Genomic DNA, 16,617 nt, shown 5'->3' with positions numbered 1-16,617 from the left:
CTACAACAGCAGAAGACCCCACCGGGTACCACTCATCTCCACTACAAATAGGAAAAAGATCCTACAATTTGCACAAGCTCACCAAAATTGGACAGTTGAAGACTGGAAAAATGTTGCCTGGTCTGATGAGTCTCGATTTCTGTTGAGACATTCAGATGGTAGAGTCAGAATTTGGCGTAAACAGAATGAGAACATGGATCCATCATGCCTTGTTACCACTGTGCAGGCTGGTGGTGGTGGTGTAATGGTGTGGGGGATGTTTTCTTGGCACACTTTAGGCCCCTTAGTGCCGATTGGGCATCGTTTAAATGCCACGGCCTACCTGAGCATTGTTTCTGACCATGTCCATCCCTTTATGACCACCATGTACCCATCCTCTGATGGCTACTTCCAGCAGGATAATGCACCATGTCACAAAGGTCGAATCATTTCAAATTGGTTTCTTGAACATGACAATGAGTTCACTGTACTAAACTGGCCCCCACAGTCACCAGATCTCAACCCAATAGAGCATCTTTGGGATGTGGTGGAACGGGAGCTTCGTGCCCTGGATGTGCATCCCACAAATCTCCATCAACTGCAAGATGCTATCCTATCAATATGGGCCAACATTTCTAAAGAATGCTTTCAGCACCTTGTTGAATCAATGCCACGTAGAATTAAGGCAGTTCTGAAGGCGAAAGGGGGTCAAACACAGTATTAGTATGGTGTTCCTAATAATCCTTTAGGTGAGTGTATATTGCTCTCATTTCCCTGCACAATAAGCCTGCTTTTGAGTTAGTTTGGTTTCTCTCTCCCCCGCTGTGGACTGAATGTGAGATGAAAGTATTTCAGACGTCGCACTCAAACCGCGCTCTGCTTAAACTTGATTAAAAAGCCGACCCCTCCACACACGCACACACGGGATCAAAGCTGGCATGTACAGTGGAAAGCTCCATTTTAGCAAAAACCTGGAGGGCTTTGTACCTAAAATTGAAAAGATTCGGGGAGGCTTTTGTTTTATGCATTTTTAAAAAGGGCCTCATAAATGATTCACCCCGCACCGGGGTATTAAAGTGAACATGCAAACCAAAATTGAAAAGAAAAACAATGTCATCCTGCCGGAGGCAAAGTGCTCCTGTGAGACTACAGACTTCTGTGACGGCTTCTGATTGTGTTTGTGTGTGTCTTTCCTACACAGGGCAAGCAGTGGTGGACGGAGGTGGACGAGCCCTGGCAGGCGTTGTCATGCTGTATGGAGATCGCCAACGCGTCTCGATCGCCCAACCACACGCAGTACATCTCCCACTTCCCCGTGCACCAGGCAAGTCTCCATGCTGGGCATCTCATCTCACCTGCCTTCCTGGCTTCAAATTTTGTTTTTGTGTCTCGGCAGCCTGGCGCACTGACTTTGTTTATCTTGTCTGTGTTTCTTAAGTTATCCACTCCTAGTTTGACATGCATTCCATCCATTTTATTTGACTCCAGTCCAGTGAGGTTCGCAAGTTTTTTGGGAGTCTATTTGAAGCTGAAACTCAGCTCCTGTGTGATCGGAAAATTAAATGTGAGGAGCTTTAAAAAAAAAAAAAAAAAGTGTTAGTAACAATCTCTCTTCAACTGTCATCTTTTCCTCCCTTTTCTCCTCCACTCCCTTATTCCTCTCCTCCTCCCCCTCCCAGGATGGCTCATGCAATGGGCTGCAGCACTATGCCGCTCTGGGTCGAGATGTGATTGGCGCCACCTCTGTGAACCTGGTGCCCTGCAAGGTGCCGCAGGACGTGTACAGTGGAGTGGCACAGCAGGTCTGTGTGTTGCCACAAGGGGGCGCTAGCTGGCAGCAGTGTATTTAACAGCAGCTGCACTCGCTCATATCTACAGACTGTATTTCTGTTTGCTTATGCTGCTGCACAACCAGACTTCCTCCCCCAAGATTTTTAAAGAAACAAATCTTTATATTTTGTGTTTATATGAAGAAACAATTGAGGTTTTTGTTGGATATTGTAATTGAATGCCCTAAGGAAATCAATGTGTGATCATTATATAATAATAATTATTATTCTAGTGGTCTTTTTTATTGTTTAATGTTGTGCATTTTCCATGAGTAGGAACAAAGTCAAGACAAAAATTCACTCTTCCTCTTCCTCCCTCCCTCCCTCTCTCTATCTGGCAGGTGGAGGAGTTCCGCTCGCGGGACGCAGAGAAGGGGCTGAAGATCGCCCAGGTGCTGGACGGCTTCATCAACCGCAAGGTGGTGAAGCAGACGGTGATGACGGTGGTGTATGGGGTGACACGATATGGCGGGCGGCTGCAGATCGAGAAGAGGCTCCGGGAGATCGAGGACTTTCCCAAGGTACACCCTTCACACCAGGGGCCCAGTATGGAGTGCCCAGACCACGGGCACCGCAGCTTGCTGGCACACACTCAGAGCTACTGGAGAGAGTGATGATGACAGGTTATGGTGATTATTAAAAACAAAACCTATTTGATGTTTAAATAACCACTATTCCTACGATTTCTTTCTGGTTGCTTTGATGATGTGCCCCTCTGTGTTGCAGGAGTACGTATGGGATGCCTCCCACTACCTGGTGCATCAGGTGTTTTCCAGCCTGAAGGAGATGTTCACGGGAACTAGGGAGATTCAGGTAGGCAGTAACCCAAGGATGTCCCTGTAAGCCTCAGTCAAAGGGCCCCTGGCATCGAGCAAGACAGAACAATCCCGCCACTCTCACAACACCTCGGATGTCGCTTGCGTTCGATCCCGGCACTGCGACAGTAACCGGCCAGCGATTTAAATGAAGAGAGATTTGCGTTTACCCCGGGGCGGACAGTCTTGAGCCCTCCCCTCCCTCCACCAAAGAAAAGTTCACTTTTAAGTGGGTCAGTGCCCGCCGCGATGCTGGCATTTTGGGTAGTTGGCGGTGGGAGCTAAGCAGATGATAAATCACGCCGTCTCCCTCCCCGTGCAGCCCCGAATGCGGCAGATAAAGAGCGGGGCCGGCAGGTAGGGTGTCAGAGTGATGGATGAGGCGGGGAGGGAGTGGGAATCAAGGAATTTGTCTAACACCAGGGAGAGCCATGCAGGACGCTAATGGGGCTTCCCTTCCAGGCACTGGGACGCCGGGCCCAGCGCCTGTGGGTCTCGGTGCCCCGCCACCGAATCTGCACCAAAATTGAATTTGTGAATAAACGCCAATCTGATTTATGCAGCGTTGATGCCGGCGTTCTTTGCAGCCGGCGCCTGGGCACTTCGGAGTGTGTTGCCTGGTGCGTGACCAAGCTGCGCCACACCTTGCAGGATGGCGTTTCATGTCGTTACTCAAAGGTGTAACATTGCCGCGGTGAGGCAGGCAAGCAAACACACCTGCAGGTATCCGCTCGGCTCGGGTATCTGCCTCAGCCGGTTGAAACCTGCTCGGCACACACAGTAACAAGTGTGCAATTTCCAGCACCTGCTCTTGTCTATTTATACAGCCTGTGAAGCCTACAGTGGATCGATCTGCTATGCAATTGGGAATGGCTCTTGGTTTTTTTCAGTTTTTTAATCCCTGCGGTGTATTTTGCATGATCAATTATAACAGGCCTAGAGAATGGGCTGTATTTAACCCAGGCTCCTGCTCCACTTCCTCTTCCTTCAGGACTGGCTCACCGAAAGCGCCCGTCTGATCTCCAAGTCGGGCCGCTCTGTGGAGTGGGTGACGCCCCTCGGCCTTCCCATCGTGCAGCCGTATCACCGAACCAAGAACACCGTGGTGAGTAGCAATGGGGTCTGCCTGTTAATTCATTGGAGGCCTTTCACTTTTCTTCTGACCTTAATTAGAAACCGTTTGCATCTCCATAAAGGTCACATGGCGCTGGAAGTAAAACAGTAGCTGGCTTTAACGGGAGCATTGCATCTATTCCTGAATCTTGTCACATAAGATTCACCCCCCCCCATCCCCACACACACACACATACAGGCGTAGTGCTTTCCTTCTGACACACTTCATTTGGCCACTGTTTACTGTAGTTTACTTTGTCTAATCATGTCAAGGAACCAGAGTACCCCCGAGAACGTGTGAGGGTTTTGTCCAGTTTGAGGAATCTGGGTCATTTCTCTGGATTAACAGAGCACAAAAACTGCCTTTGCTTGACCCCGGGTGAACATTTGTCTCAGTTTGTCGCTCTGTGTGTAGATGCACTCATGGGGCCCTGCTTCTGGCATCCTTACATGCGTGTCCGTGTGCATGCTGCCGTGGTTGACCCTGTGTGTGAGTTAATTAGATTCAGAAAAAAAAGAGCGACGGGGACTTTTCTCATCACATAGGAGGCGGCACACTCGAAATTTAAACATTACACATGTGAATAATGCAGCTCTGCCTCGCCCTAGAGATCAGTCTCCTGAAATGCGACACGTGCGCCGTAAGATGAGACCGGGCTGACCTGAATTAGCCTGCTGTCGTCTCCTGTCCATATTCTGGCCTCGTCCAGTCCTGCCCAGTGCCGGCCTGGTGAGTCACTGAGACGGCCCTCCCGTGTAAACGTGAGACGCATCCAACGACCACGTGGCGAGGATCTGCCTCGGCCTCCCTGACCGTTTGTATGACCTTCAGTTCTGCTCCTCCACAGGTGCCGAGCCCCCAAGTCCTGCCAGGGCGCATTGAGCTCAGCGGCGAAATGTCATTAGATTTTATTAGACTTTTATTGGCCTCCTCGTAGATCACCCAGTGCAGTCTCCTCGTGAATTCTCCATCGCTGCATCGCACTTCATCACGGAGACCTCGCCTGCCAACCCAATCCCATTTAACTCCAACACACGGACAGAGAGATCAATAGAGATTATAGAGATTTGCAGAAAACTGGGGCGTCATTTGTGGTCTTCATAAAGTGAAGGAGGAATCGTGGCGGGGACAACATTAAAAATCTAAAACTAAAACGATCAGGCTTAGAGACCATTTAGCACAGACTAGGTCTCGTGCAATTGGGAAGCAATCCGTTTGAACATCAATAATTATAAAAGATGGTGTGATTGTCATCACAGTGCTGAGGATGGAGGATTTATAACTGGTCATGTTGGTGTGCCTCAATGCCACTGTGTAATAGCAAGCAATTTAATTCCAGCACTTAGCCGGCTCTGACATTCTCATCGCTTAAACACGCCTGAAACTCCGAGACAGACTCGTTCTATTGCTCAGTGAAGATGTGAACAAATGGCACAGCCACCCCCCCACCACATAAATATTAAATACGAACCCACTTGTTCCAGGGCAGCAGCTGAAGGGATCAATCATGTGCACAGGGGACATAAAACGTCAGGTTTACATGCGATGCATCACACATGTGTTCCTATTGGGCCCTGTTTACTCATGAGCTACAGGGTGGGACTGCGATGCCAAAGCTTCGTACAGCAGCGCCTCCTGCGGTTCATTCACGGCCTTCTGGAGTAATAACTGGAGTAGTAACTATTCTCAGAAGAAGGGACAATGATGGCGTACACGTGTGCTACCAACTAGGCTCCGGTAGGGCACGAATGGGCATTGGAGAGACAATTGACAATTCCCGTTGAGAGGGAAAGGAAATTACACCAGAGACACCAGACCACGGATACAAGTCCGTAAGCCTCTCAAATGTGATTTTTAGGCTTGTTAATCAGATTAGGGCTTCCTCTTGCAGGGTGGAAATGATTCGTTCCTCAGTGTGGATGAAATGAAATTCAAATAAATAGTGTTGGGAGTGCCATGCATGGATTTTGTTTCGTTTTTTTCCCCGGCAGTGTGTGTATCTTCCATGTTGGGCACTGGGAGCTCCAGGGAGTTGGGAGTCTCTAGTAATGTCCTTTCGGGGGTGGTGTGTAATTTTCCCAGTGGTAGTAGCTGTATCACACAGAGCGCAAAATCTCACTGCCAAACATTTTATTTGATTTATTTGATCTTTGCATCGTCATTGATTTAAACCAGAGTTGTTAGCTTGTTTGTTTGTGGTTGGACTTTCAAAGCAATATTCATACACATGCTGAAGATACCGTTTCTGTGCTATTCAGTTTAAGACTCAATCCCCATAGAGGAGTTTTTTAAAGGGGCTGTCTATCTCTCTCTCTTTCCACACAAGAGTTTTGTGTGTGTGTGGCGGGGGGAGCCTTATGAGATGAGGATTGGAGTGAATCCTATTATTTTGTGTGGCTTTATTGGGGTGATATGGCTAATTCCCTTCGCTTTTCTGTCTTGCTCTTTTCACGGATAATTAATGCGGCTTGAGTTTCAAGGACACCGGAGAAAGGTCAGCACGGTATCGTACGGCTCCACAGGGGATCAGCATGATCAGGGGAGACTGGATCTGATCTCTGGGCCGCGATGGGGAGAACATGGCAGAACAATCTTTGTTTCCTTTTAATCGTATCTTTTAAATATTTTCTCGACAGCTGTAGGGCTCCAGTAGTCTTTGACCTTTTCTGTCCTAGAAATCGGGAATTTGGAGTTTGGGATGAATGCGGAAGCCGTTCTCCCAGTTCACAACCACGTTTTGCTTCCTATAACCAGGTTTCCATCATCCAAGCAGACATTTTCTTACATGGTATGAAGAAGGGGGGAATGGAAAAGAAAAAGAAAACCTTTTGTTGTCTCAGGCAAAACCGTTCTCGACTTCCCGTGAATGTGATGGAAAAATTGAAGACATTTGAAGAACTTTCGAGATTAGTTTTTGTTTGTTTTCGTAGACTTTTTAACATTTAGTTCTTATTTTATATTTCTGTCATAAATCACTCTGGCCCGTGTTGCTGCCCTGCAGCTAAAGGCAGAATGGGGTCCGTCTCCTGGGTGCCTTGCTGGCTTTATCAGATTGCAATTCCAGACGTTCTCTCCTCATATGAATCCTACACTCACTCCGGCCCCCGTCCTCCCGTCCCACATTGAATCAGGGGATCAAACACGCGCCGACGAAAGCTGGGGGAGCATGTCGTTCAAATCCCGGGTTTTGATCGTCCTGCCTGGCTTGTAAACTTTAATCGATAGATGCTAAGCTGTTTCCCATTTGTTATTTAAGCCCTGGTTGCCTGCTTGATGGAGCTGCTTGTTTGAGCGCAAGGATTGTTGTGCGGTTAAGATTTTTTTTTTTTTTTGGTTTGTATTACTATCCCTTAATAGGCTGCACATCCACACAGCTGTGATTATTTCGTCTTCCCAATGCCGGCGAAGTCACATGGCGACGTTTGAAGAACATCAGAATTACGATTCAGAAATAATTCCCAGAAGGTGACTTCCAATGCAGAAGAATCATTCCCTCCCTCCAAAACCCACAGGATCGCATTGCCTCTGCTTCTTATCAGTCACTTGGCCCTTAATCTCCACATTTATTCCTTTCTTTCTCTGTCTTTTCTTATTTTGTTTGGAAGTAGACTCTATCAGAGAAGAACGCTTGGTGGTGGGGGGGTAAGCTGCATCTCATTAGTCCTGTGAGTGTATCCCGCGCCCCGTGAGGGAGAAACCTTTGTTGACTTTGAGTCGGGCACTCTCCTCTTCTTTCTTTCTTCCTTTCTCTCTCTCTCTGTCTCGGTCCCTTAGCTGCAGGCCATTGCTCGGCCCACGTCTCATTGTGGAATAAGTTGTTGGGATAATAAAGGGTTGTGATAGACTCATAAATCACTTTGATTGATGACTAACTGACCCCCCGCCCCCCTTACTCAATCTGTGTTTCCTCTTTGGTGTTTATAACTTATGTACATAAATATTAATTCATTTACTCATTTATTTATCCATTCATTTGATTTCCCCACACTAATTGCGTTTAATCCCTTCTCGTCCTGCATCACCTTGGGCTTTGATTTGTGTTTTTGGCTCCTTGGGCAGCGCTGTGATATCCGAAAACTACAAATACACATTTCCTTAAGTCTCTGTGAGCGTTTTGCTTCCGACTGCATCCAAACTCAAAGGAATTTTTTCAGTCGATTCACAAAGGAAAACAAGACGTCTTTTTATGCAATTTCCAGTAACTAAGGTGGTTGCTAATGTAGGATTTACATTTGAGTGCAGAGTGGAGAGTCTCTGATGGACTGTATGAGAAATATGGATCTCCGTAAGATGCAAATTCCACGTTCATTATTTTAATTTCCGAAAAGATGCTTTCAAGAGGGGCATATTTTACCCCCCCCCACACCCCCCTACACACACGTAATAGGAGTCATTATCTAAATGGGCCTTATAAAAAAATTCTGATATTGGCACAAATGAGATCGGGTGATTGCTTACAATTGATTAGCCCAAAACGGTGGGGAAGCAAGCGCAGCGCCTGAGTTAATCCCTTTAGTTCCCTCGTACTAATGAGCTTTGCGCAGTGTTAACAGCAGAGAGGATTTTCTCTTTTAAAAGCTTCCTATACTCAAAACGCATCTCGTCTCCTTGTTACACGTCAGTACATCCAGCCATACGTCGCTTGTTTTGAGCCGTTAATGATCTTATTCCTTTAATAGCTGAATACCTTTTGATAACGATGGACTCGGTCTCTTCACATCTCTTGACATATCAACGTGGAAGTATTTCAGATTCTCAGGAACGCAGAGTAAACAGACAAAACACGGAGCAGCTTTCAACTTCTATCTTTCGAAAGGTTTCTTTTGTTACGTTTAGTTTTTCCCCTGTCGTAACTTGTACTCTTGTGCTTTTGTTTTCTTCCCCAGCTCAAGAGCAGCATGCAGCATGTGAACCTTCAAGTCAGCTACGATGCCAGCGAGTAAGTAATGCCCCCCTCAGAGCTGTGCTGCTGCCCTGTCCTCCATCGCTCCATCATCACATGGGTGTTCTTTTTAGCAGCATTATTTTTTCTGTTTTGAATGCATAATATTTATTTAGTCAATTAATTTAATTTCTTGCACACAAAAATCATTTCTAAGCCTACATCACAACTCTACACTACACAGTACATATAAATGCATGTAGTTATATATATTCATTAAATACTATGCTATGCCTTCTTATTATGTTGGTTTATGCATACTCGGATGCTGCCCGATTTGCCCCTCATTCACACATAATCATTAATTCTGCTTAATTAATTCCCATAAGTCGTCTATGGGATTGCCACCCTGATTAAAGCACTGATCTCTGGTCTTCCTCCTCGCTCCAAGTTCCCTCCACCGGCACGTGCGTTGTTTGCCGTGTGTGGAACCGAAATTGAATTTGTTTCTAATGGTATACCGTGCCGGCGCGCTGATTTATGCTTCTGCTGCGGAGAGGAGCCTTTCAATTCAGATTGCAGATTAGTCTTACATCAGTCACCAACAAGAGCAGACGCGTGGCTTTTTAATTACGGCCATTTGTGCGCGGCGGTCCTGGAGCCGCGGAGAGAGGCTTTACTCTTAATAGGTGGTATCACCCCCGGTTAGGAAGAGCCAGCAAGCCAGACCCTGACGCTGTAGCATGAATGAGAGACATGCTCTGTTTAGCAGCCTCGACCCCCCCCACCAGTTCATTATTACAGGCCGGCCGGGTAGGCAGGCAATTGGTGAAAATGAAACCGGCGAAAGGCCCACTGACAATCCAGGGTGGCATTTGTGCTCAAAGGTCAGCTGTGACTGTGCTGTATGTCATTTGCTGCAAGACGGGTTGTGGTGAATGGCTGATGAGCAGCTTGCCTGGCGGCTCCTGCCTCTCAGGAGGTGCCAGCTGAGCGTGTGGGAGCATGTCAGTAATTGCTACAGACTGCAGGTGTGAATCAGTCCCGCCTCAGCCCATTCACTTTCTGTCGTTTAACCCTCGCCAGGTGTTGTGAGGTCATAGGTCATAACCATTCAGCAGGCCAAACCCCGGGCCGAGTGCTGTACGGGGCCGCCAAATCTTCAAAATGTTCCCGTTCATTAAAAGCCGGGAAATACGGTCAGTGTAGGCATCAGTCACCTGGAAAGTAGCAATTTCAGAGGATTTGCGAGCGCCGTTCACCGCTTTGTCGTCCTTCCTCTGACTCGGTATTGAGCCCTGGACTTGGCGCAGCGTTAAATTGAGTTTCCTGACTTTGGTAATTCGTGCTACTTGAGAGCGAGTCCTGGTCCGCCCCAGGATGTTCCAGGCGATTTAACGAGGCCGATCAGAGCGCAAGGGCGGCGGGGGGGGGCTGCGGCTCGTTGAACACAGAGTGGGTAGCCGAGATGGGGCAGAAGCCAGAGCCTCGCAGAGAGACAGCGAGGGGCCAGCGTGTCTGACAGCACTCGGGGGGGCTGCCTGCCTCGCCTCGCCTCGGCCGATGGGTATTGATCCCCCTCCACACGATCACCCCTGCTGGACTCCGTCCCCCCGGCCCTGTGCCTGTTATTTATAGTAAGGCAGAACAAAAACAAGAAAAAAGGTAATCAGAGTCCTGCTTTTCCTGCTGGAGTCTCTGTGTTACTGTTTTCTACAGATGAGTTGAAAAGGTTATCTATCTCCTGTTCTGTGTCTGCCCTGAGCCTCTGAACACACTGCAGCCCAGCAGTGAAACACTGAGCTACTGAACATACTGCAGCCCAGCAGTGAAACACTGAGCTACTGAACACACTGCAGCCCAGCAGTGAAACACTGAGCTACTGAACACACTGCAGCCCAGCAGTGAAACACTGAGCTACTGAACACATTGCAGCCCAGCTCTCTATACTAAACACACTTGCAGCCCAACACTGAGACACTGAACAACTGAACACACTGCAGCCCAGATCTCTATACTGAGCTACTAAACACACTGCAGCCCTACACTGAGCCACTGAACACACTGCAGCTGAGCACGGAGTGATTAGGGGGCTTTGGACCTGTAACTGTAGGGTTGTGGGTTCACATTCTGGCAGGATGGACAACACTTCTGCAAAGAGTGCACATAATGCACATTTAAATAAGTGGCAGTGACAGGAGCACTTCTGTTGATGGCAAAAGAGCCTCACACACTGAGGAAGTAAACCAGGCTGACAACGGTCTGTGTCCCAGTGACACCCTTCAATCAGAGGGGAATTAATGCAGTGCGAGATGGGGGGCACATGTCAGACATCTTGCAGCCGAGTGCACCGTTACCAGGCAGCCCTGCTGTTTCAAGAGCAGAGGCCAGTTTTGACTTTTGGGATTTTGTCGGGCGGGACGGGGACTGTGCTGAGGGGTGGCTGCCACCAGAAGCACTGGCCCATTAAACTGATGCTTCCGCAGAGAGACTGAGTGCAGGCAGACAAGGACTCCAATGGGGGAGAATGACCAAACATGTATTCACCAACTTTTCCTTAAGTATTTCCGATTTCAATCTTGTCCCTTCAGGGGTGTTAATGTTTCAGTTTGATTTAGGTTTTTCGCTCCGATTTATTTCATGTCCTTTCTTCAGGCACTCTCAGACTGAGTGTTGTGAGCCTTTGGGAAGTTTACAATATGTTTTTTTCTTGACAGAAGGGATAAAATATTAATAGACAGCACTAGATTTGTTTGTTTATGGTGCCGGTTACACTTCTTCTCAGCGAAGCCCCAGATTAGTCACCTCTTGAAGAGCATGTGTTTATATCACTTGGTGTCTCCCTGGCAGCTGCTGTTTTTTGTTTGTTGTTTTTGCTGTCTTTTTAGTGCGACTTAATCACTTGCCTATTTGCTGTGAGTAAGCGGCCCAGATAGTGCTTTGAAGGCTGAACAATACCATGAAGGACTGCAAGTATCAAGCATAGATAAGGTCCTCTGTAGCACTCTCTAGACAGTATGTTTCCACAGCCTCGCAAATGCTTATTCTTAACCATAACAAGGTGTTTAAAAGAGGGGAAATGGTACTGGACAGTGCAGAATATAAATTGTAGTAATCTGAAACCTCTGGACTCGTTTTTCTTATTTTTTGGGGTACAAATGATTCCCTTTTCCATTCTTGTGTGGTTTTGCCCTTACTGGCCATGAAAGGTTTGGTAAGAATCCAGTGTCCAGTGTCTAACAGCCTCATGTCTCTGTTCTTGCTCTCTCCGCCCTTCACTGTCCTGCCCCCATCGCTGACCTGCAGGAGACCCGACACCGTGAAGCAGAAGAATGCGTTCCCCCCCAACTTCATCCATTCCCTGGACTCCACACACATGATGCTGACTGCTCTCCACTGCTATAGGTAGGCCCACTGCCACACCTGTCTGGTTACACTAGCAGATTTTGTTTGTGGTCACCAGAAAGCTGCCCATTGGCGATTGTTCGCTTCTGTCATGTGACCCCCGTCTGCTCTTGCAGTGCCGGGCTGACGTTCGTCTCCGTCCACGACTGCTTCTGGACGCACGCTGTTACGGTCGACATCATGAACAAGGTAAATGGATGAGTCAATCATATTATTCTTCCCTCCAGACATATTGGATCATTGGGGAGCAGCTATTCTTGCCAGACAGCAAGAAAATAAATAAAAACAATAACCAGAAGTTAGTTTCTTCTGGATGCCATACAGGATATTTCATTATTGTACAAGGTGAGCTACAGTACCGAGATTTCCCTGGTGGCTGCAATCAATTAAATCCACTGCTGTCCGGCCACTTACACGTTTGATAGCCGCCACAAGCTGTTCATGCCATATGCTATACAGGGAAATCAAGTGAAAATGGTTAATTATTAAAAATGAAGGATGCCAGCACAGGTTGTGCACATCTCTCCTCTGCGTCTTGGCAAAAGGACAGATCCCCACCGCGCCCGTGTCATCGCTTGCGGAGCTCACACCGCCGTATCGCGTGGTACGACTAGCGATTTGAGTTCGGTATGTTGATGAAGACGCAGGCATCCGTCTGAGCAGAGCTGCTTGACGTTTCCACTTAGTCACCTTGCAACAATAAGGCCAACGGTTAAAACCAGTCGATGGGTGGCTGGGCTTCATCACCATCCTATAAATAAACACATTCCACAGGGGTGAAGTATACAAGTTAGAAAGACCCTCTAATCCCTGTGTTTACTGCCTCTCGCTGTACGCTCTCTCTCGACGAGCTGTGGTGCAAACTCTGACATGTTGGAGAGTGCGGGGAGAGGTGTTTGTGAGGGTGAGCGCAGCAGGCGGATGCAATTATAGCCTAAGCCGGATTTATCGGGACAAGGGAAATAAAGTGCGCTTGCAGTAATCTAGAGAGCAGGCTGGGTGGGGGTTGGGTTGGTTGGAGGGGGTTAAAGATTGTCAACAAAGCTACGTTTTCCGATATTTTGTTTTCAGTCTGGTGTGTTGTGCTGTCTTTGCAGGTGTGCAGGGAGCAGTTTGTGGCCCTGCACAGTCAGCCCATTCTCCAGGAGCTATCCAACTTCCTGGTGCAGAAATATGGCAGTAAACCTCAGTGAGTCCACAGCGGCACGGAGCGTGACGCACGCCATCTTACACGGACAGTTACACGTGTACATGCTCAGCACATGCCAACGTACACACAGACCCACAAAATAATAAAACAGACTCACAGCACACACAAACACACACCAACACAATCAGAGGTCAACATACCCCTTCATCTGCAACCAGCTCCATAATTATTTAGTTGGTCGTTATTGAGCTCCATTAATTAATTAAGTCACTGGTTAATATGTAGCTTTAGTCAGTCTCACAGAAAAGAGAAGTAGATGTAACAAAAGCTAGTACAGTGTATCCCAACATCCCTATTAAGTCAGTGCAGTGAATGAGACCTTTGAGTGGATTGAGCTGCAGTTCTCTCTGGCCAGCACGGCACTAAACAAATAAAATCTGTTCTTGTCCCCCACCTGACATTGTGTATTTTGTTCCAGAGTCACTGAGGGAAGCCAGGAATGTAACAGGCCCTGGTTTGTGTCGCCTGCAGGTTGAGCAAAGTGCACCAACTCTGCTCAAATGTTTCTCTCCAAATTAAATGGAGGCCCTACAGTTACATTCTCTACTTGCTCCCTCGCTCTCTTCGTTTTTGCCAGCGGCCACAGTTTTGCCGATCATCCAGCGAATTTAGAGAGCCACACAGTGCGGCTGTAAAAGTATGAAATAATGGGCACGATTTTCACACAGGTAGATGGAGTGGCGGCCTGGGGGCGGGAAAAGCCACTGCCAGCTTCCCAGTGGACGCAGGGCTGTCCAGAGGCACTCAGAGTTATGGAAAGGAGCAATTGCATTTTCTTCCATTTTTTAATTGTTGTCTTTATTTTATTTTTTTAATTCCAGCACCGATCATAAAAACAAGAAGTTCCTGGAGTTTAAGAGAATGGTACAGCTGCTGGCTCAAGTGCCCCAAACAGGTGAGGATTTATGTCATTTATTCATTCATTCATTCATCCATCTATGTATGTAGTTAGTGCAAAGAATGAACTTTTGTCCTGGATCTCTGTTAGAGGCTTCCTATTGCAGTACAGATCTCATGCACGTGACCATAAATATTTGTGCCTTCTTTATTATCCAACAAATCACATATTTTTCATTATGATGTTTGTATTATTTGTGAAACTGGGTGGTTTTAATTTCCCATCCTTGTATGTGTAATCTCTGTTGCTAAGGGCTTTTGCGGGGGGGATATCGGTGTGTGCTGCTGCAGCCAGAGGTGACAGAGGACACCTTGAAACACTCAGAAGCTCCTCCCCAGCTCAGCGTTTCTGTCCGGATAATGGGATTGGTGCAGAATTGGTGGCTGATTTGATATCTGCAGTATGAAATTGGCTGGGGCCAGAGACTGGAGAGCAGCAACCTTTGTAAAAGACCCAAAATCATAAATGTATTATTAAATCATTTGGAAAATATATATAGATTTTATTTAATTTTATCAAAAAATCAAAGCAGAAGCCTGGGCCTTACTGACAACTAAATGCTGAGCTGCCGTTTATTCAGGCCCGAGAACGCTTTGCTGAATGCAGCTGCTACCACCTGTCCCCCCCACCACAAACAAACACCACTCTCTTTCAGAAGTGTTGGTATGAAGCAGTGGTTCTCAGGCCTGGTCCTGGGGGGGGCCCTTGTGTCAGCTGTGTTTTATTCCAGCCCAGTTATCAGACGATGAAATTAACAGTTACCTGCTTTGGTCTTCAGAGGAGCAGATAACAGGCGTCCCATCAGATCAATCAGATGCTTTCTTTTCAAATTGAGGATCAGATGTTTTCTTTTTGTGGTTGTTTTCAGATTATAATGTATTTCATTGTCCAGTCCACAGTGCAGGGTCACCTAATTGTTTGCCATCTCTTTGTCGTCTCTCTTAGGGAATTTCGATCTGCAAAAAGTGAAGGAATCCACATATTTCTTCAGCTGAACTGGGACTGTGGCTAGAAATATGTATTTATACATATTTTGCTGATGGCAGGGAACTGTGAACGGGACGGACAAATCGGTCAACCAGGTCGCTTTTTGTAAGATCTGGAGTCACAGCGCTGCCCGGCAAACAAAACCGAACCTGTAAAAATAAAAAAAAACACAAAAGCAAACAGACTTTTGGGGCTGGAAAGGTGAAACGAAGGAGGCAGCACTATTTTTGGAGAGGTCGTGTCAGCGCTTATTTGTACGAGATGCTGGCATCCCAGATATACACCCGCCTGCTCACCCGGAGACCTGGTGTGCCCTACTGGACAGGCACAGTTGCCAAGCTGTGTGCGCTAAGAAAAGCTTGCCAAAGACAGAATTGCAAGAAAAACAACGACGAAAACAACCGAATTACATCCCACACTCTCACCTTCCTGCAGGGAGGGAGTCGAGCTCACCTGGGGGGTTTCAGGTTACAGTGATTGTCACAACCCCCCCCATCCCCTCCCACAGTCCCGACCACCTCCAGAAATCATTCCGGCCGACTGCGTGAGCCTGGGTTCAATCGATTGGGCTAATCAGACGAGGAGGAGAAAACGCAACGTTTAGCCGGCTGCACGGCCCCCACCGAGTTTTACTCCAGCTGCAATTTAATTAGGACGAGCAGCCGTAGGGATGGATGCTGACAAAATATGGATTCCTTATAATGATTTATCTTGAACTATTTGTATTTTATTTTGTTTTTATTTCATCCCCCCCTCAGACACATGAGCAGAGCCTGCTTTATAGACACCCCAGTAACCATGGCGATGCTGGGCTGCAGTGGAGTGACAGCTCGTTTCTGCCCCTTTAACGAGTCTGACGTCACCGTTCCCAGGACAGCAGGGCACGGAGCTTCAAGGGAGTGCGGCCAAACCTTCCTTTTGCGTCGCCTTGGCTGGGGTGAGCGAGGAGAGGGCATGGTTACTGTTCAGGCCTTCACTATACAACAGGGAAAAGGCTGTAGCTTCAGTGAATGTATTTTTAGGGACAAAAAATCTCAAATAAATCAGAATAATGGTTCACAATGCAATCTTGGACTGAACCCCTGTTGCCAGTTTGAAGGGGTTATCCACACAGCACTTTTTTTTTTTTTAATGGTTGATTGTTTTTCTTTCTAACTTTCCAAGGGGAATGTCTGTGGTCTATATTAAATTGGTGCTTATGGAAACGTACATTGTTTAGTCTGTTCCTCTGCAGCAGTGACTGACACGCGCTCGTTTTCTCCATCTCTGTCTAGAGCTGTAACAGCAAAATGAGCGAACGACATAACCTGGGTTTGTCTTCCAACACCTGGTGCATTTCAGGAACCAGAACTTGTTTGGTCAAAGGGACTAGTAAGGTGTTGCCTTTGAAAGCAGGGATCTGTTTATATTCCTGGCAGAAAACCATGTAGGTGTGTATAGGCCATTGAGGTAATAAGAAACAGAATCGATCCTTCCCTTGGATGTTCCTGGTCTTCCT

At 47.2% G+C, this 16,617-nt stretch overlaps 1 protein-coding gene across 1 annotated transcript in view; it reads left to right on the top strand.

The window, feature by feature from the left end:
- Positions 1-16,328, top strand: part of polrmt (polymerase (RNA) mitochondrial (DNA directed)) — a 33,039-nt gene extending 16,711 nt beyond the window's left edge. Inside the window, exons 11-21 of the mRNA XM_066695496.1 lie at positions 1,181-1,303; positions 1,659-1,781; positions 2,150-2,329; positions 2,535-2,621; positions 3,615-3,728; positions 8,624-8,676; positions 11,926-12,024; positions 12,141-12,213; positions 13,122-13,213; positions 14,056-14,129; positions 15,078-16,328. Of these exons, the coding sequence (XP_066551593.1) occupies positions 1,181-1,303; positions 1,659-1,781; positions 2,150-2,329; positions 2,535-2,621; positions 3,615-3,728; positions 8,624-8,676; positions 11,926-12,024; positions 12,141-12,213; positions 13,122-13,213; positions 14,056-14,129; positions 15,078-15,127 (1,068 nt within the window). The 3' untranslated portion in view covers positions 15,128-16,328. The remainder of the gene's footprint in view (positions 1-1,180; positions 1,304-1,658; positions 1,782-2,149; positions 2,330-2,534; positions 2,622-3,614; positions 3,729-8,623; positions 8,677-11,925; positions 12,025-12,140; positions 12,214-13,121; positions 13,214-14,055; positions 14,130-15,077) is intronic.
- The last annotated feature ends 289 nt before the right edge of the window (positions 16,329-16,617 follow it).

The sequence above is a fragment of the Amia ocellicauda genome, chromosome 22 (genome assembly GCF_036373705.1).
Source record: "Amia ocellicauda isolate fAmiCal2 chromosome 22, fAmiCal2.hap1, whole genome shotgun sequence".
Classification (NCBI taxonomy): Eukaryota; Metazoa; Chordata; class Actinopteri; order Amiiformes; family Amiidae; genus Amia; species Amia ocellicauda.
This window is presented reverse-complemented; position numbering and strand designations above follow the sequence as displayed.